General features: G+C 41.4%; 1 protein-coding gene across 1 annotated transcript in view; it reads right to left on the minus strand.

Moving 5' to 3' along the window:
• Positions 1–1,249: 1,249 nt before the first annotated feature.
• The window catches only part of enpp2 (ectonucleotide pyrophosphatase/phosphodiesterase 2), a 103,372-nt gene continuing 82,908 nt past the window's right edge, over positions 1,250–21,713 (minus strand). Inside the window, exons 24-26 of the mRNA XM_060822830.1 lie at positions 20,272–20,404; positions 10,125–10,278; positions 1,250–3,097 (exon numbers count right to left, since the gene is read on the minus strand). Of these exons, the coding sequence (XP_060678813.1) occupies positions 2,927–3,097; positions 10,125–10,278; positions 20,272–20,404 (458 nt within the window). The 3' untranslated portion in view covers positions 1,250–2,926. The remainder of the gene's footprint in view (positions 3,098–10,124; positions 10,279–20,271; positions 20,405–21,713) is intronic.

Below are 21,713 nucleotides of genomic sequence, written 5' to 3' on the forward strand. Positions count from 1 at the left end.
ATGGCAGTCACTGGATGATTGCAACTAAGTTATGATGGATTTAAACTGTCAGAGAATGGACTGGGTGAATCAATATTGCAAATCAAATACATTGTGACATAAGCAGCAGTAAGACAAGGTGACACTTTTTGAGGGTAGCAGCTACATTGGAATCTGTGGTTGGACAATTTCCCAGCGTGAAAACCTAGTCCCATCTCCTCCAACAGCACAACAACAGCTGAGGTTTACCAAATGGTCCAATGGAATCCAGTTGCATGTAAATGTAAACAGCAACACTCAGTAGGAGAGAGGGTTTCAAATGTGGCACTCTGCCTGTCGGGGGAAAGAAATGCAAAAACAAAGTGGGAGTAAGGTCCGTTTTGTCACAAATTGCAGAAATAAAACTGAACAGATAGGAAAGTCTGCCAACCCCAGTAAAGGAAGGAAAGTTTGTAGAGGCATGACTGTGAGACAATTTGAAAGTGCTGCAGAGAATCAGGACATGAATAGCAAACATGGAAACACGATTTCCTGTCCACAGGAGCTATCATGGGAAATCCCCAGTGATTGTTGGTGGTAATGCAAACAGTAGATTCAGGCAGTGACAATAATTTAATTGACAGAGCACAGTGGGAGGAGCTGAAGACAAGTGGACATCTCAAATTTATTCTAAAAGCTTTATTCTTTCACATCTAAAATCCACTTCAAACTGTTGGATGCTTCACTGTGGAAGTCACACTGTCGCAGGAGGATAGTGAGGATAATAAGCTGGCTCAGTGGTTAGCACCACAGCCTCACAGTGCCAGGGACCCAGATTCGATTCCTGTCTAGGGCGACTGTCTGTGTGGAGTTGGCACATTCTCCCTGTGTCTGCATGGGTTTCCTCCCACAATCCAAAGATGCGCAGGTCAGGTGAATTGGCTACGCTAAATTGCCCATAGTGCTAGGTGCATTAGTAAATGTAGGGTAAGGGAATGGGTGTGGGTGGGCTACTCTTCGGAGGGTCGGTGTGAATTGTTGGGCGGAAGGGCCTGTTTCCATACTGTAGGTAATCTAATCCTCCTGCGTCTTGACTGAACTCACTAGTTAATATAGACCAGCTTTCACCTACATTACCAAGTCAACATGACAGGAAGTGAGTAAAAACATTGATGTCAAAATTTTATCTATTAGAAGTGCTTTTGATAATCCTGGCTGCACATTATGTTTTGAATATTATTACAAAAACAATGAACATAGACAAAGTAAATACTATGGTACAATGATCAAGTTTCTTTTACATGATTATGTTTATTTGTTTCCATTTTGTTTTACAAACCCCAGTACACAGAAATGACCTATTGTGCCAGGGCAATTCAACTGTGGACATTCTGTATCAACACCCCCTCCAGTTCAGTAGAAGTGGAAAACATGGAGATAGCAGTACAAAATGAACAAAACACTATTTAGTCAATTCATTATCAGAACATACTGTATGCATGATCTGGCAAGTTTTTACGTCGTTCTTCTGTTCTGGAATTTGTGCTGAAACAGATCCCACATCTGTGAGGAGAGAGAAATCCAAGCACTATCTAAATCCGGAGAGCTAAGCTGAAGAGGAAACATAAATTTGTTTCTTTCGAATAAATGAGACAGCTCACACCGCATGCTTTCCCAGGCGTATCCCAGAAACATGCTCAAAGCTGAAAGAGGTCATTTACTTGTAATGTTCTAGCCAGGTTGCTTCAACATGGTCTGCCAGCTCATGTTATTTTGCACCATCTTAGCTTTATGCTTGTTAAGTTAATGCTACTTTATTCATTTTCGAAGCTTTAATTTCAAATTTATATTTCTTCAAGAAAAAGAAAACACAAGGTGTATTCCCACACAATTTCTCCCATTTCTACCTTTGGAAAACTGAGTATGACTACTGTTTCTATAGCTCTACTAGTGAGGTTATGGTAGACCATATGAGAACCCTTACCCGAATGCATTCCATGTGTATTTCAGGAAAGTTGTGAAGCACTCTCATGATCTTTATTATGAACTCGCATATTCAAAACTGAACTCCTTGTTCAAAAAGTCACTGCAGTTATGTGTTGCTCAGGTTGTAGCATATTTAATGAAGGATAACTCTAAAACTGCAAACTTGTTTTCTCAAGACTTACTGTCATGGCAAAACGTGCATTTTGAAACCTATAAAGAAAAGGTTGTATAGATTGCAGTTTATTCCAGAACATATCTATACTCATAAAAACTCCAATAAAACTCTGAACAAACATCAAAGGAAAAAAGATGCCCCCTCAAAAGGTAAAAGCAGCCACTATACTATGTTCTTTTCTCCTATCCCCTAGAGATGTGTCAGGTCCCACATTTCTTTTCAGCTAACAATGTGTCTGTAATGTGCATGAAAGAGGAAGTTGGAGCTTGCTTATTTCACATTTAATATAACATTTAACTTCTTTGATAGGCAAATTATTTGTTTTTCTGGAATCAAAGCACAATTGTTGCAATTTGATTTAAGGTTTATAACATATTTGACATGATTTGCACATGAAGCATAAATATAAGTTGGCCTCATCTCAGCAAAATTGAAATATAATTGCTTTATATGTCCTATTTTTAATATGGAGGACAGAAATTACAGGACGAACAATGCAGTGAATCATCTTGGATTTTTATCAATGCAAGTTTCAATCCTGTAGGCCCAAGTCCTAATCTAAGGCAAAAATAAAAGCCACAGTAGTACAAACAGTTTAAACACAAACATCACTCAAACAGCTAAATAATGACAAAGGTGGGAGAGAAAGACACAAGCTTGTTATTAAGTTTGATGTTAGATACAAAGCTTGAAATAACAGCCTTTAAAATACTCTATGGTTTGAATTAATAAATACAAAAAGGTATTAAAAAAATATACACCTGTAGGGAAAAGATGTACTGTGAGAACAACAAATACACAAGGGGTTTAGATTTCACTTTCAAAAGTCTGTAGGAATGTCTTTAAAGAAAGGGTTTCAGGATATGCTCTGCTAGTTTTGCGGTAGAAATCCAAACCAGTCAGGTGTTCAATGTCACGCACACGTGCTGTATGTAACTTCATTAAGTCTTCAACCCATTTTGATTCATCATCGTTACTCTGAAAGAGACAAAATGTGTTCTAAATGTATTTTTGTTGTGAAGGTATAGTTCTATATATAAAATATAACTATATGCTAATTATACACGAGCATATCAGCTAACTCAGATGTTGGAAAGCACAGTACACTACATATGCAATGCAAGGAGCACTGTTCAGCCTCACAGCCTCTCCTCCCCTTTTTATGTGCACATATTTCTTGTAAGCCCCTTCCAAGCAGAGAGAAAGTCGATCATCCTGTCAATCTGGATTCAAGAGGATAACTATAAACTGAGTGTGATAGCAGCTACTAATATAGCAATCACAATATTGTAAAAGGCATTACAATACCATGGATGTCAGTATATAATTAAATCTGCCAGCAAAAGAGGTGTGGATGCTCACTAGTTTAGATTCCCTACAGTGTGGAAACAGGCCCTTTGGCCAACAAGTCCACACTGACCGTCCGAACAGTAACCCACCCAGACCCATTCCCTTACCCTATTACTCTACATTTCCCCTGACTAATGTACCTAACCTACACATTCCTGAATACTATGGGCAAGTTAGCATGCGCAATTAACCCTAACCTGCACATTTTTTGATTGTGGGAGGAAACCAGAGGAATCCCACGCAGACACAGGGTGAATATGCCAACTCCACACAGTCGCCCCAAGCTGGAATTGGACCTGGATCCCTGGCACTGTGAGGCAACAGTGCTAACACTGAGCCATCATGCCACCCTAATTTAGAGTCATAGAGATGTACAGCATGGAAATAGACCCTTTGGTCCAACCTGTCCATGCCGACCAGATATCCCAACCCAATCTAGTTCCACCTGCCAGCACCCGGCCCATATCCCTCCAAACCCTTCCTATTCATATACCCATCTTAAATGTTGCAATTGTACCAGCCTCCACCACTTCCTCTAGCAGCTCATTCCATACACGTACCGCCCTCTGCGTGAAAAAGTCGTCCCTTAGGTCTCTTTTATATCTTTCCCCTCTCACCCAAAACCTATGCCCTCTAGTTCTGGACTCCCCCACCCCAGGGAAAAGACTTTGCCTATTTATCCTATCCATGCCCCTCATAATTTTGTAAACTTCTATAAGGTCACCCCTCAGCCTCCAACGCTCCAGGGAAAACAGCCCAAGCCCAGCCCAGCCCAAAATAGCTCAAATCCTCCAACCCTGGCAACATCCTTGTAAATCCTTTCTGAACCCTTTCAAATTTAACAACATATTTCCAATAGGAAGGAGACCAGAATTGCACGCAATATTCCAACAGTGGCCTAACCAATGTCCTGTACAGCCGCGACATGACCTTCCAACTCCTGTACTCAATACTCTGACCAATAAAGGAAAGCATACTAAATGCCTTCTTCACTATTCTATCTACCTGCGACTCCACTTTCAAGGAGCTATGAACCTGCACTCCAAGGTCTCTTTGGTCAGCAGCACTCCCTAGGACATAGAACATATAGAACATAGAAGGATACAGCGCAGTACAGGCCCTTCGGCCCTCGATGTTGCACCGACCGAATCCTACCTAACCTATACTAGCCCAATAACTTCCAAATGCCTATCCAATGCCCGCTTAAATGACCATAAAGAAGGAGAGTTCACCACTGATACGGGCAGGGCATTCCATGAACTCACAACCCGCTGTGTGAAGAATCTACCCCTAACATCTGTCCTATACCTACCACCCCTTAATTTAAAGCTATGTCCCCTAGTAACACCTGACTCCATTAGCGGTAAAAGGTTCTTAGTATCTACCCTATCTAAACCCCTAATCATCTTATACACTTCTATCAGATCTCCCCTAAACCTTCTCTTCTCCAATGAGAACAACCCCAAGTGCCTCAGCCTTTCCTCATAAGATTTTCCTACCATTCCAGGCAACATCCTGGTAAACCTCCTCTGCACTCGTTCTAAAGCTTCCACATCCTTCCTATAGTATGGCGACCAAAACTGCACACAATACTCCAGATGAGGCCTCACCAGAGTCTTATACAACTGCAACATGACCTCAGGACTCCGGAACTCAATTCCTCTGCCAATAAAGCCCAGTACACCATATGCCTTCCTCACAGCACTATTTACCTGGGTGGCAACTTTCAGAGATCTGTGTACATAGACACCAAGATCCCTCTGCTCATCCACACTACCAAGTAGCCTACCATTAGCCCAGTAATCCATCATCTTGTTATTCCTACCAAAGTGAACGACTTCGCACTTAGCTACATTGAATTCCATTTGCCACATTTCCGCCCAGCTCTGCAACTTATCTATATCCCGCTGTAACCTACCACTTCCTTCCTCACTATCCACAACTCCACCGACTTTTGTGTCATCCGCAAACTTGCTTACCCAGCTTTCAAGTCCTTCCTCTAGATCATTTATAAAGATAACAAAAAGCAATGGTCCCAAAACAGATCCTTGTGGTACACCGCTAGTAACTGCGCTCCAAGATGAACATAATCCATCAACTACTACCCTCTGTCTCCTTCCAGCCAGCCAATTCCTAATCCAAACCTCTAATGTATCCTCAATGCCATACCTCCGAAGTTTTAGCATTAGCCTACCATGGGGAACCTTATCGAACGCCTTACTAAAATCCATATACACAACATCTACTGCTTTACCCTCATCCACTTCCTTACCCACCTTCTCAAAGAACTCAATAAGGTTTGTGAGGCACGACCTGCCCTTCACAAAACCATGCTGGCTATCCCTGATCACATTATTCCTACCCAGATGTTCATAAATCTTATCCCTTACCATTCTCTCTAAGACTTTGCCCACCACTGAAGTCAGACTCACTGGCCTATAGTTACTAGGGCTATCCCTACTCCCTTTCTTGAACAATGGGACCACATTCGCTATCCTCCAGTCCTCTGGTACTATTCCAGAGGACCTAACCATTAAGTGTATAAGTCCTGCTAAGATTTGCTTTCCCAAAATGCAGCACCCCGCATTTATCTGAATTGAACTCCAGCTGCCACTTCTCACCCCATTGGCCCATCTGGTCAAGATCCTGTTGTAATCTGAGGTAACCCTCTTCGCTGTCCACTACACCTCCAATTTTGGTGTCAAATGCAAACTTACTAACTGTACCTCTTATGCTCGCTTCCAAGTCATTTATGTAAATGACAAAAAGTGAGGACCCAGCACCGATCTTTGTGGCACTCCACTGGTCACAGGCCTCCAGTCTGAAAGACAACCCTCCACCACCTCCCTCTGTCTTCTTTCTTTGAGCCAGTTCTGTATTCAAATTGCTAGTTCGTACGCCTTACTGAAGTCCATATAGATCACATCGACTGCTCTGCCCTCATCAGTCCACTTTTTTAGTTCTTCAAAAAACTCAATCAAGTTTGTGAGACATGATTTCCCACACACAAAGCCATGTTGACTATCCCTAATCAGCCCTTGCCTTTCCAAATACATGTACATCCTGTCCCTCAGGATTCCTTCCAACAACTTGCCCACCACAGAGGTCAGGCTCACCGGTCTATAGTTCCCTGGCTTGTCTTTACCACCCTTCTTAAACAGTGGCACCACGTTTGCCAACCTCCAGTCTTCCAGCAGCTCGCCTGTGACTATCGATGATACAAATATCTCAGCAAGAGGCCCAGCAATCACTTCCCTAGCTTCCCACAAAGTTCTCAGGTACACCTGATCAGGTCCTGGGGATCTATCCACCTTTAACCATTTCAAGACATCCAGCACTTCCTCCTCTGTAACCTGGACATTTTGCAAGCTGTTACCATCTATTTCCCTACAGTCTGTATCTTCCATATCCTTTTTCATAGTAAATACTGATGCAAAACATTCATTTAGTATCTCCCCCATTTTCTGCTGCTCCACACAATGGCTGCCTTGCTGATCTTTGAGGGGCCCTATTCTCTCCCTAGTTACCCTTTTGTCCTTAATATTTGTAAAAACCCTTTGGATTCTCCTTAATTCTGTTTGCCAAAGTTATCGCCATCTCCCCTTTTTGCCCTCCTGATTTCCCTCTTTCCTTTATGCTCATCTAAGGATTCACTCGCTCTATCCTGTCTATAACTGTCTATACCGATGCTTCCTTCTTTTTCTCAACTAAACCCTCAATTTCTTTAGTCATCCACCATTCCCTATACTTACCAGCTTTTCCTTTCACCCTAACAGGAATATACTTTCTTTGGACTCTCGTTATCTCATTTCTGAAGGTTTCCCATTTTCCAACTGTCCCTTTACCTGCGAACATCTGCCTCCAATCAGCTTTCAAAAGTTCTTGCCCAATACCGTCAAAATTGGCCTTTCTCCAATTTAGAACTTCAACTTTTAGATCTGGTCTATCCTTTTGCATCACTAATTTAAGTCTAATAGAATTATAGCTGCTGGCCCCAAAGTGCTCCCTCACTGACACCTCAGTCACCTGCCCTGCCTTATTTCCCAAGAGTAGGTCAAGTTTTGCACCTTCTCTAGCAGGTACATCCACACACTGAATCAGAAAATCATCTTGTATGCACTTCACACATCCAACGGTTAAATTAGAGGTGTTAGATCCCAGGTATAAATGGCAATTTGGCAGTTTTTTTTCATTCCAGACACCTCTAGATCTGATGAGATCTGAATCTCCCCCAGACCAATCTATTCTTTATATAAGCCACTGAGTTGCCTATTCCACAGATTATTAATGCATAACTTCACTCCATTCTCATCCGTCTCATCATCAGCATGGACATGCACAAAAACTCTTTCAGGAGACTGGATTTGTCATGTTTGAAATTTAATGTAGGTTTTAAGTTGGCTACACAAACCATTATCCGGTTTTCACATGTCCTGCATTTTCACTAGAAGTGCTTTCAAACCCCTCTGCTCCACAATTTGGATGCTAGACCTGTTGAAAATCTTGAACACTCCATCCATGTCGATGATGTGGCATAATGGGTACTCTTATTTGATGATGAATTTCTGGAAACTGATCATTTTGGCATTGAGGATGTTTTGACAGTCTGGGTCCTTTCATGCAACACTCTGTTTTCACTCCATAAAGGGAGTGCACCAACTAGCTTTTGTTCTGAATGGACACGGGGTTTGATTTGGACCACTTCCAATAATGTGAACACACTGCATTTCTAATAATGATGAAACCATTTTGATAATGAGGACCCATTCCAATACATGCCTCTGAGGGTCAGACAGGAGGTAGTCCCTGTTCTTATCATGCATTGGACACTCGGACATTTTTTCAGGGTGAATTCTTTCCTCTTCCATTCTCATGCCAGTTTTTCACCAACACCAAATCCCCTCACAACAGCAAATGCGAATTGATAATCTTGCCAACAATACATCTTTAGCTTGAAACCAAATTCAAGTTTTATTCAAGTTGCTGGAGAACCCATTTCTATTCATCATTAGATTAGATTACTTACAGTGTGGAAACAGGCCCTTCGGCCCAACAAGTCCACACCGACCCGCCGAAGCGTATACCACCCAGACCCATTTACCTACATTTACCCCTTCACCTAACACTACAGGCAATTTTAGCATGGCCAATTCGCCTAACCTGCACATTTTTGGATTGTGGGAGGAAACCGGAGCACCCGGAGGAAACCCACGCAGACACGGGGAGAATGTGCAAACTCCCCACAGTCAGTCGCCTGAGGCGGGAATTGAACCCGGGTCTCTAGCGCTGTGAGGCAGCAGTGCTAACTGCTGTGCCACTGTGCCGCCCAAACAGTATTTGACCTGTCAATATGTATCTTAAATTTCCATGTTGTATTATATGAAGATCAGAAGAGAAGTTATTTCAGACTTAAAAACATTAATAAATTGTCAATTCACTGTGTTGTTGCAAGGGATTTTGGTGTTGGTGGAAATGGTGATTGAATGGAAGAGGAAGGAATTCACCCTGAAGGAAATGCCCAAGAACCAGAGTCAAATTCATTAGTGATGGGTTCTGTCGGGTCTTGAATTACACACCATACACCCTTGAACTGTTTTCTCTGCTAACAAACTTGACAGGATGACTATAAATGCTTACATTAGAATACAGGAATAAGAAATGTACATTAATTGTTACTTTTACTTATGTATTGTAATGGATCTGTCGTTTATAAGTGAGATGACTAAATAGTTATCACTATGAGTTTTTGCATCATTATTTTAGTGTTGCATTGTGTGACATTGCTGGAGAAAGAATTCTTCTCTATCAGTGCTTTGTCCATGATTTTCATCTTACTGTTCTTCCCTTTTCCTTCCAGAGCATACCACTCTCCAAGCAATTATGACAGAACAATTTATGGCTGGTATCATTGTTTGGATTAGCCCCCGCAGCCAATACATCTCTCAAATAGCCATTGTTAATGAACATTGAGAGTGAGTGTTATTTAATTCAAACTGAGCCTAGGTTCCTGACCCTGTGTTCTTCAACAGGGCTCTGTAGATGCTGATTAGAGTGGAGAGCCTTTATTATATGAAAGCATTCCACTATCATTTTAGCTAATTCATAATTCAGAAGAGACTGCATCTTAGATGTTACTGGTCTAAGTGACACTGCATTTTTTATTTATTTATTTTTATATTTGTTCATATTTGTACACAGTGAAGCCTTTAAGGTGTTGAATCTATTTTGCCTCCACCTCCAAAATAAAATTTCTCAGGGTAAAATCATTTTATTATTTCTTGTCTCAATTTTCAGTTTGATTCCTTCACTATTCTGTCAGAACAGCACTTTTATATATGGTACAAAAACTCAGTAAAAATGATAAATACTGAGTTACCTCACCCATAAACTGCAGATCCCTTACAGTACATGCGTATAGGTAACAGAGTTTCTTATTCCCATACACCAACATAGGCATTTATAGCCATTCTGTCCAGTTTGTTAGTAGAAAAAAACAAAGCTGTTCAATTGTGTATACTGTGTAATTCAGGGTCAGACAGATCCCATAACTAACGAGTTTGGCTCTTGGGATTTTCTTCAGGGTGAATTCCTTCCTCATCATAATGCAATAGTTCTTACACAGAATTGTATAATGCTTCTGCTTTTCCCCACTTACGTTACAACTTTCATCATTGTCAGGTCTGTGTGGGAGAATGAAAGATGATGCGGTAAGTTGCCCATCACACTTGTCCACAGGCTGAGTACTATCCAGGCAGCTAGTAATAATACTGTAGTAATGAGTTGGGACAGGGATTGACCCGTCAACTTGCCTGAAAGAGAGAACAAGCTTTTAGTATTTTTCAGTTGTCTATTAGGGACATGAAGCAAGTAACCCAGCTATTCACAAAAATAGTGCATTTTCAAACTCAGATTTGAAGGTGCTGCCTCACTGGTTACAAAAACTAACTTGTATTTATTTCTATGACAAGCTGTTGGTTCTGCTGATATAGTTACCCTCATAATTTAACCTTTAAATATATTGATGAATCAGTGCAGCTCCCCTCCTGGGCCAGCATATACTTGCTAATAGTAACTGCACAACACTATGTAAGGTTTTCCAACAACTCAAGTAATCAAAGGGCAAATGCGACTGAAGCATCACTTCCATACTTTGCAATTTCGCTAGTTCTGATGTAAAAACGTTAATACCTCATTATTTTTGGATGACCTTTTGTGCCTGTGCACCAGCTTTCCACAATTTGCGTATATGAATATTGCTTTTCCGCTGCTCCAGGAAATCATACCAATGACTTCCTTCAATCTAGAATAGATGTTCTCACATTTTGAGATATTGAACATCATTCCATATAAACAGACTAAAATCAGTAGAAAAAAATGTCCCTTGGTAACGGCCAACTCCTCTCCATAAGAATTATAATGTCTCCAACGTTACTGTCACCTGCAAACTCGGATACAGAATTGGCTCAAAGGTAGAAGACAGAGGGTGGTGGTGGAGGGTTGTCTCTCAGACTGGAGGCCTGTGACCAGTGGAGTGCCACAAGAATCGATGCTGGGTCCTCTATTTTTTGTCATTTATATAAATGATTTGGATGCGAGCATAAGAGGTATGGTTAGTGAGTTTGCAGATGACACCAAAATTGGAGGTGTGGTGGACAGTGAAGAAGGTTACCTTAGATTACAACAGGATCTTGACTAGATGGGCCAATGGGCTGAGAAGTGGCAGATGGAGTTTAATTCAGATAAATGTGAGGTGCTGCATTTTGGGAAAGCAAATCAAAGCAGGACTTAAACACTTAATGGTAAGGTCCTAGGGAGTGTTGCTGAACAAAGAGACTTGAGTGCAGGTTCATAGCTTCTTGAAAGTGGAGTCGCAGATGGATAGGATAGTGAAGGAGGTGTTTGGTATGCTTTCCTTTATTGGTCAGAGTATTGATTACAGGAGTTGGAAGGTCATGTTGCGGCTGTACAGGACATTGGTTAGGCTACTGTTGGAATATTGCGTGCAATTCTGGTCTCCTTCCTATCGGAAAGATGTTGTTAAACTTGAAAGCGTTCAGAAAAGATTTACAAGGATCCTGCCAGGGCTGGAGGATTTGAGCTATAAGGAGAGCTGAACAATCTGGGGCTGTTTTCCCTGGAGCGTCAGAGGCTGAGGGGTGACCTTGTTTACAAAATCATGAGGGGCATGGATAGGATAAATAGATAAAGTCTTTTCCCTTGGGTCGGGGAGTTCAGAACTAGAGGGCATAGGTTTTGGGTGAGAGGGGAAAGATATAAAAGAGACCGAAGCGGCAACATTTTCACACAGAGGGTGGTATGCGTATGGAATGAGCTGCCAGAGGAAGTGGTGGAGGCTGGTACAATTGCAACATTTATAAGGCATTTGGATGGGTATATGAATAGGAAAGGTTTGGAGGGATATGGGCCGGGTGCTGGCAGGTGGGACTAGATTGGGTTGGGATATCTGGTCGGCATGGACGGGTTGGACCGAAGGTCTGTTTCCGTGCTGTACATCTCTGTGACTCTATGACTGTATATACAATTGTCTTGGCCCATATGCATTTAGGGAAAAAGCATATATGGTTTGTGCGAGTGTTGGTCCTTTGAGAATTAGGTATAACTTCTGGAGAAGCAATAGTTTGGTTCCAGTAAATAATCATGTGACCGGGTTGCCTGAGAGGTGAACAATACAGCAAGTTAATTCTTGGGATGAATAGGTTTGCGGTGAAGGCAGGGGAGCCAGGCTTCTATGTTCAACTTTAGTCTGAGATGTTAGAATAAGCTGCAATGAATTCAGCTGAAATTCTGAGTGCTGGAACAGAGAGCTTAAACTCCCTTTAACGTAGCTGATCTACTAATAATGAAATGGATTTCTGGTATCACCAAGTAGAGAGCAAAAGAATTTTAAGATACAAAACTCTAAAGCATATTCAAAATAGGAGAGTTTGAACCATTAAGATACCACATACAAAATAACTCTTCTTCACGTGGTCTGAACTTTTAACTTTTGGAATTATGTTTACCCGGTCTATATTTTTTTCCATCCACAGTACATAAACAGTTCGTCTTTTGCATGTCATAGCTGTGAATAAGCGTGTATGTGTATTTGAGGTTTCAAAGCAGTGAGTAATATCAGATTAGAAATTCTTTCTTTTGACTGCTCATTAAAGTTGCATGTTACAATAAATTGTTTCTTTTCTTTTACTGACAAAACCTATAATGAGTTGCTTTTGTCCTCTGAATCAGGTAAATTAATCATTTTAGGTAGTTTCACTGATATTATAGACCTATACATTTTGTGATAGATAGTGGAACAGTGCGGCGTGATTATCAGCAAACTTTCTCAGTTAAGTCTGACCTGATTCATATATTTTGATTTCCGGGTAGCAAAATTCTTTAATTCAAGCTGTGAACCTTGTGGCTTCATTCCTTTAGAAAATACCTGGCTTTCCGATTTTAAAAAGATTTAAAACATTACTGGTCTCTACTGACATCATACACAACTCTATTTTGAATTCCAAATGAAGAATATTTTTGTAATAAGGAACTGTGACATTTGTCAAATCCTGCTCATCATAGAATGAATCCTTTATCACTACCTTTTATCTCTTACCTCCCAACTAATTACCTGCCCATATTAGAAGGTCACCACCAGTTCCATGTGCTGCCATTTTAGCTAATAACCTCTTGTGAACAATTCATCAACATTTTCTGGAATTCGTGCATACCAAGCTCAACTTGACTTGTCAATGAAAAATATGGATATTTTCATCTCTTTTGGTCACAGATATTCAAAACTTTTTCTGGAGTGTTGAAGGAGCAAAACCATAAAAGTCTTCAAACTAAAAACTGCCATGTCTTTTCTATACCAATGCAAATTTTATCTAACTGCCTTTTCCCATAATCCTCTACCTTCTGCAACTTCCAAACTTTCTGCAAACTTGCAGTATGGGGTGTGTGACAGTCTCTTCTTCAACCACTTAAATGTTATTACAATGCTCAAATAAGACTGTACAAAAAAAGCTTTCTTAATTTCTCTCACATTTTCTTACTGTTAGTTTTAGTGATTCCCAGCTTTTTAATCATTTACTCCAAGAAAGTCCTTTAAAATTTAATAATTTAGAATACACCATTCTGTTGTTCTGAATCAATCCAAAATGGTTCTGGATGTGCAAATGAAAAGCAGCAGCTGTGTGCACTGAAGCCAAATAGTGCGAAATGACCCTCCAGGAGTCAACATCACTGAGTTTGCAACAGCTTTAGTATATCACTATGTCAATGCCACATCACAGTACAAACAGCCTCATGACATGCTTTGACTTTCTTTGAAACTTTTAAAACTGGATTATAACATTTTAATAGTAGGAGAATGCACACTTTTTCAGCAAGCATGTATAAGGCTCCACTGTTGATGCATTACAATCAGGATTTACCAGCAAATACTAATGCCGGCTGCAATTTTCCAGCATTAGTTTGGAGTACTCCCTTTCCTTGAATACTGTTCTGTAAATATTTGACATAGGAACCTAGCAATAATGTCAGTGTTCAGAAGTTAAAGTTCCTTGGTTAATTTTAAGCTGGTAGCTAGCCCATATTTGCTTACATTAACATTGCAGAGTGGAACTTTCCAAGCCCACAAATGAACTCTCAAATGACAAGCAGCATCACGGGAAATTTTAGTACCTTTGAACAAAGTAACCCGTAGCTGCTTTATTACAAAAAAAAACTGATAATGAATTAACTCTGTAAATATATCTTGAGCATATCTTTTGAAGGTGCTAGATAACTTATGCTACAGTTTAAATGAGTAAGCATTTCAATTTTTGTTTGTTTATTATTTTAAAAAGTCAGTTTGCGCAGAGAAACATCAAGAGATTTATGGAAAATGTGCACAGACATTGTCATGAAAATGTACTTGGTGTCAAGTAATGATTTACTCATTGACTGGAAACATGAACTGAACCTTTAAAAACAGACTTTTTAAAAACAGAGACTAACATGATCAAGTATGGCTGCCCCAAGTTGCATCATTGTACATTCTACAGCTGGTTTATGATCCAATAGGTAAAAGGGCATTTCTCTGTGCTATAGATCTCTATAACATGCTTGACACACCTTGGAGGGAGGTGAGATTTCAACCTGGATCCTGTGGACCAGAGACAGGGACTCTACCACTGCACCACAAGATCCTATTCTACATCCCACAGATAATCAACCTCTTCAGAGATGTTATTACACACCTTTGGAGCAGGTGAGACATAAACACAGGTCTCCTGGCTTACGGGTAGTGACATAATTGTGTGTGAAGTGATTGTATAAATATGGGCAGTCATTGAGGATGTGAGTTTTATAGAGTGTGACTGACTGAAATTATGCTGTCACATAGAATTGTAGATTTGAATTCTGATTAAATACAGTTATCTTTTGGAATGTAACAGCAGCAGGTCTGTTAAACCCACCAAACATAAGGACATTGTGGGGAATATGAAGGACACACATCTACTGTTCCATTAGCAAGGTGATGATGTTCAAGTATTGGAGACAAATCATTAAAGCCCAATCACTTGGACTCCTGGTGAAGACAGCTCTAACTTTGGAGTTCGAGTCGAGAGTGTGGTGCTGGAAAAGCACAGCCAGTCAGGCAGCATCTGAGGAGCAGGAGAATCAACGTTTCGGACGTAAGCCCTTCATCAGGAATGAACAGCAGGGATGGGAGCAAGGACCTGGAGTGGGGCAGGAGTTCAAGGTGGAGCGGAGACAGTTGCCATCAAAGTCCCCAAGGGCAAAACTTGCACCCACACCACTCCTCTTACCTCCGTACAAGGCCCCAAGGGGTCCTTCCACATCCACCAGAAATTCACCTGCACCTCTCCCAATGTCCTCAACTGTATCCGTTGCACCCGGTATGGTCTCCTCTACATCGGGGAGACAGGATGCCTCCTTGCAGATCTTTTCAAAGAACATCTCTGGGAAACCTGCACCCACCAACCCCACCGCCCCATGGCTGAACACTTCAACTCCCCCTCCCAGTCCATTAAGGATATGCAGGTCCTGGGCCTCCTCCACCGACAACCCGTTACCACCCAACGCCTGGAGGAGGAACACCTCATATTCCGCCTTGGGACCCTGCAACCACATAGGATAGATTTGGATTTCAACGGTTTTCTAATTTCCCCTCCCCCACATTATCCCAAGCCTCCAATTCGGCACTGCCCTCCAGACCCGTCCATCACTGGCCCCTCTGACCTATCACCTTCATCCACCTATCGCTTTCCCAGCTGCCTCCCCCCGACCCCAGCTCCCTCCTATTTATCTCTCAGCCCCCAACCCACAAGCCTCATTCCTGATGAAGGGCTTATGCCGGAAAACTTGATTCTCCTGCTCCTCGGATGCTGCCTGACCGGTTGTGCTTTTCCAGCACCACACTCTCGATTCTGCTCTCCAGCATCTGCGGTCCTTACTCTCTCTATTGGAGTTACCCTTGGAATATACAGACAATAAATTTAACTGTATCCCTTAGGTAGTTGAAGAGGGAAGGACAAATGAAAATCCAACCCTTTCTATGCTTCAAGAACCAGTTTTCTCTGCAAAATTGAGGACAAGCAGAAGAGGTGCTGACTGAGGTGACACAAGCACTTCCTGCCTCTCTCTCCAACCAACCCAGTAACCTTCAAGCCCTATTTGCTGACTGTAACCATCCAGGGACACTCTGTTGCAAACAGCAACTTCTTAGAAGAGTTCAATCCATCATTGCTGTTTCTAGAAGAACATTCAAAGTGGCCCCTGCTTCTTTACATCACCTGCATCTGCACCAAAGAAGTCATATTATTTACATATTCAGCCTGAGACAGTGTGTGTGTGCATGTGTGCGCGCCTGCATGTGCGTGTGTCCTTCCAGTAAGCAGGAAACTCTGACAAACCTGTCTAATTGGTTCTATTATGGCCACACTGTATAAACAGTAAGGGACTCATCAAATTGGCAGGTATATTCATTTCAGAATTAAAAAATAAACCTGTCCCAAAAGAAAAAAAAGAGCTATTTCACCCTCCCTTATCTGACTGTAACACCATACCTTTTAACTATTAGATTGGCAGAAACATTTCCTATTCTCTCTGGAGCAACAGATTTTAGAAAGGTTCTTAGCTCACTTGCTATGATACTAAAGTAATGATTGGTGTTACATCAATAAATATAATCAGGACGAATCCTAACCCTTACTACATAATGATGGGGAGGGAACGGCTTAGTGATATTATCACCGGACTGCTAATTCAGAGACCGAGGTAATATTCTGAGAAACTGAGTTCGAATCCTGGCAGATTGTGGAATTTGAATTCAATGTAAATCTGGAATTCAGAGTCTAATGATGACCACAAATTCATTGTCAATTGTTGGAAAAATCCATCTGGTTCACTAATGCCCTTTGGAGAAGGAAACTGCCATCCTTACCTGGTCTGGCCTACAGGTGACTCCAGACCTGCAACAATATGGTCCTCTGGGTAAATTAGGGATGGGCAATCAATGCTGGTCTAGCCAGTGACACCTTCATCCCATGAATGAATTTTTAAAATAATCCTACACTGCAAAGATAAACTCCAGAAAGATCTGAAGTGTCCTCCTCTTGCCTTTTCTTCCCTGGTTCTGCTTTTCCATACTTTTTCTCCTCTTTTTTAAATTCACACACACACACACACTACTCTACAGCTTTTGAGACTGTTTGTACTTTTCAAAACTTCGTAAGATCTCTAATCTACATATTTTCTTTTGTTTCTCAGGCTTTTGTTGACTGGGCCCATTTCATAGCTACAACCTGTTTTATTTCTTTTGCAAAGACATGGTGTCAATAGCTACGTTAACAGAGTGGGGTGGATTAATGGACTGCATTTTACCTGCTCTTACAGGGTGGCCTGGAAACTGGGATGGACGTCAAATAATGCAGAAGAACAGTTTACCTGCTGTCTTCCTGTTAGCATTCAAACATGCAATGGATGGGAAAGGTAGCAAACAGTCATCCCACTCAGAAACCAACTCAGCCACTTGATGACCTTTTTGCACACATGTTATTTAACCAGCAACACAAGTGGAGACAGTGAAGTGTATTGTAGCAGACCACTACTCTCCCCTGGGGTGGAGGGGCTCTTCCCTTCTAACATTCCTTCAACCATGGCAGGGAGCCAATTATCCACCACAGCAACGATGTCTCCCACCTTAATAATCCATCCCTCCAATTCAGAGGGGACTGCCTAACTGGTCCCAGTACACCCTGACCTGGTCATAAGGGCTCATGTCTGTAGATCCATCTTCCTGCTCCACGTGCAGCCCCAGCTGTGGCCATCTCTCCTGCTGGCAGTGCTACAGCTGCTGAGCTGCCAGCTCTTGGCACACCCAAGCGGTAAACAATTAACTGGATGCCACTAAACTGAAGCAGCCTGAGGACCTGCTGGTTGCCAAAGTAAGTTCACCTCTCTCTTTTGTTGGGCTCCAGGGGTGGAAGTCCTGTCAGCAGCACCACCACATCAAACCCATCATGCCAGAAGGTTCACAGCAATGAACTTCATCATCCAAAAAGGACACATTCCTTTAAAAGCTGGTGATAAAATGTGTCCCCAGTTGTACCAACATTTATGTCCTTGCAATTTTGCGTAGCTACTTGTTCCCTTCTTGTCACTGGCATTTGCCTCTGTCAATCTTTAGTTCCTCCTTTCTTCCTCTACATGTGCATGTTATCTTCATCATCTCAACGTACACTCAACTACAGGAACATCACACATTTCACTTCTTGGCCAGACTGTTATGGTTCGTGACATGAAAAGGTTTTTGCTTTTTAGTTCGGCGATAGCATGTTTCCTATTGCATTATTTGTTTATCTTGCACCTTTTGTCAATCAGGATTGCACACTTTGACAGTGAGATGAAAGTGGCAGCCTCAGAATCTGATGGAGTATGGCATTAAAGGGGCTCTGGGTAAGTTGAAGTCATTAGGAATTGGGGGATATTCCCCACTGGTTGGAATCTTATATAGCACAAAGGAAGATGGCTCTGCTTAGTGAAAATCAATAATCTCAGTCTCAGGGATAAGTCTAAGCCCAAATACTTTCAGCTGCTTTCACGTCATTCAATTTAAGACAAAGTCAGAATTGGGATGTTTGTTAATGATTGTCCAATGCTCAGGATGATTTAATGCTCATTAGATATTGATACATTCTGTGCTGACATGTAGTAAGACCTGGACAACATTCAGATTTGTGCTGATTAGGAGAATTCATAGAATCATGCACTGAAAACAAAATCATACCACACAAGTGCCAGGCAATGACCATCTCCAACAAAAGAGAGAATTCATCTACCTCCCTTTGATAGTAGTGGCATTATCATTACTGAATTCCCCATCATCAACATTCTCGAGACTGCCATTGACCAGAAACCAAATTGGGCTCTCCATGTAAATACAAGACAAGAGCAGGTTATAGACTGGGAATTCTGCAATGCTCATCACCACCTAAGTCTCCAAAGCTTGATGACCTACAAGAAGGTGGTCCTGAAGAAGGGCTCATGCCCGAAACGTCGACTCTCCTGCTCCTTGGATGCTGCCTGACCTACTGCGCTTTTCCAGCAACACATTTTCAGACCACCTACAAGACACAATTCAGGAGTATGACAAAATGCTCTCCATGTGCCTGAAGGAATGCGGCTCCCGAACTTTCAAGAAATTGAAGACCATCCAGCTTTATTTGTACGCCATCCATTATCCTTTCCAATGACAGAGCTTCAGCAGGGTGCATCAATGACTGCAGCAACTTAGCAAGGCTTTTTTGAAGAGCACTTTGTGAACGCATAACCTCCAACAACTATGAGGGCAGCACAAATCTGGGAACACCAGCTCATACAAGTTTCCTTCCAAGCCACATACTGTCCTGGTATGAACTATATCACTATCCTTTCACTGTCACTGAGTTAACATCCCAGAACTCCCTTCTAACAGCATTGTGGACACTCCCACATCATATAGATGGGCAGTATATGGAGGCTGAGCCGGTTATACTCACAGCTCATGAATAAGGAAAGAAAAATGGGCTCCTGCAGAGTTTGTGTCAATAATCTTCAAAGCTGGAAAATTTAGCTTCACACAAACATCTTATGGGTGAAGAGATATTAGGAAATGCATGGGCTGATCTCATTCCAACAGTATTGCATGGCTGGAATTGAAACAGACTACCGCATTTACAAAGGGAAATTGAGCTTTCTGTTGAAATAATGACACCAGAGCCAGGGCAACACCAAAGAATGTTCCGGCAGTGTGAACATACAGACTAAGACAAATGCATAGGAGAGGGTCTCAAACTTGTAAATGTAAAAATAGGAAAAGATAAAGAATTTACCCTCCTTTCTTGACACATTTCATAATAGGAGCTTTGTAACTTATCTTCCTTAACTAATGAGTTGGAAATTGTTGGAGGGTTGTAGATTGCAGCGACACCACCTCTGACACTACAATTATTAATAAGCACAAAGTTTCAAATATAATGGACATTCCATTTGATGAGCAGCTCTTTTGGCTTTGTTTCACTAAAAATGAAAGGTTGCATGAAAATATCACAAAATTAAAATCTGGTTCTGCAGATTTTCTCAGATAAGTAAAACCAAGTTTTTAGGCCATATTGAGCAGGGTCAGTATAATAAACCGCGAGTGTATTAGTATCAGCAAATAGCTAACCTGATGTCACCACAGAGTTAAGCTATGAAAGTACAAATAAAATTCACCGCCTTAAATTTAAACAAGACTAAAACTAGACTATGCTTACCGTTTTACTTTATCAAGTGTGTCATAGAGACCATCATAGTCATAATCAAACACTGGACCACTAATGACATTAATTCCATTCCGTTCTGTGGCCAGTCTTTTCACCATTACTTTGTGAAAGTAGTTCCACACCCCTGCATAACAACAATCAGAACAAAGAAAGAGGTGATGAAGACAGGACAATTGTTAATAAACTCAGAGCTTCAGATGTAATAGAAATTACTTGGCAAGAAGATGAGCATCAGTTTAAAATGGCCACCTCACAAACACTTAAAAATGCTCAATATATATTAATGATATTAAATTGACTGTTTGGGTAAGCACTACAAATATAATTGAAAGACAGTACAGCAGCCTAGAAACACTTAGATTCATACATCATTAACTAACATTTCCATGCTATGGTGTTAGCAAAGCTAAAAACTACTTTACTCTTCACCAGGGTGAGGACAGGTCATACAGTTGGAATCACTGGCTAGTAGGGGATCATTAATAAGATCACAACCTTAAAGTAACCAGACACAAAAGTCATTCTGACTCCATCTAGTGCTCAAGCCAAGTTTTACTACCTGAATAACGAAAAGGTGGAACTAAGAGCTGGTTTTAATGAAGCTGCTCTCAGAGGGATTCATAAATATCTGCTCACTTCAGTCTTCCAGCAATGGGAGGATATCCCTAAATTACAGGGTGGAAGGGGCTAACCACAGCATTTCCAGCCAACAATGGCAAGATGTCAACAATACTCATTAGAGTCAGAGCTAATGGAAACAGATCCTTGTCCAACTCATACATGCTGACCAAATATCCAAAAGTAATCTTATCCAATTTGCCTCATATCCCTCTAAACCCTTCCTATCCATGTATTCATCCTGATGCTTTTTAAATGTTGTAATTGTACCAGGCTCTGGCAGCTCATTCCATACACACACCACCCTGTGCGTGAAAAGGTTGCCCCTTTTCTATCTTTCCCCTAAACCAATGCCCTCTATCTTTGGACTCCCATCCATTATCTCTCAGGCCATTGCAATTCAGTGCTGTCTCAGGGATTTAACAGGAGCCAAATGGCTTTCTAACTTTCTCAGAAGATCAACCTGTAAAGTGTGTGTGTCTCTATTCAGGTGACCCAGCATCAGGAAGGAGATAGGGGCATTGAGTACAAGCACCCTCCAATCCTCACATTTGACCCACCTACTCCTAGCATTTCCTCTCCCTTGGCCACTGTCTTACCTTCACTCACCTTTGGCAGTGATTACAGTGCTGCCATGGTGATTACACATAGCTGCTTGTCTCTGTTTAACTGGCAGCTTCAGATACATGGGAGTTCTGTCACTAGAGTCCTCACTTGCATGGAAAGTCCAGAGATGCCGGATTCTATTAAATATCACGCTGCTAGGTAATTGTCAGGGATTTCTGTCCAGTTATCCAACCAGTGGAAAAGATAAT

This window comes from Hemiscyllium ocellatum, chromosome 4 (assembly GCF_020745735.1).
Source record: "Hemiscyllium ocellatum isolate sHemOce1 chromosome 4, sHemOce1.pat.X.cur, whole genome shotgun sequence".
In the NCBI taxonomy this organism is placed as follows: Eukaryota; Metazoa; Chordata; class Chondrichthyes; order Orectolobiformes; family Hemiscylliidae; genus Hemiscyllium; species Hemiscyllium ocellatum.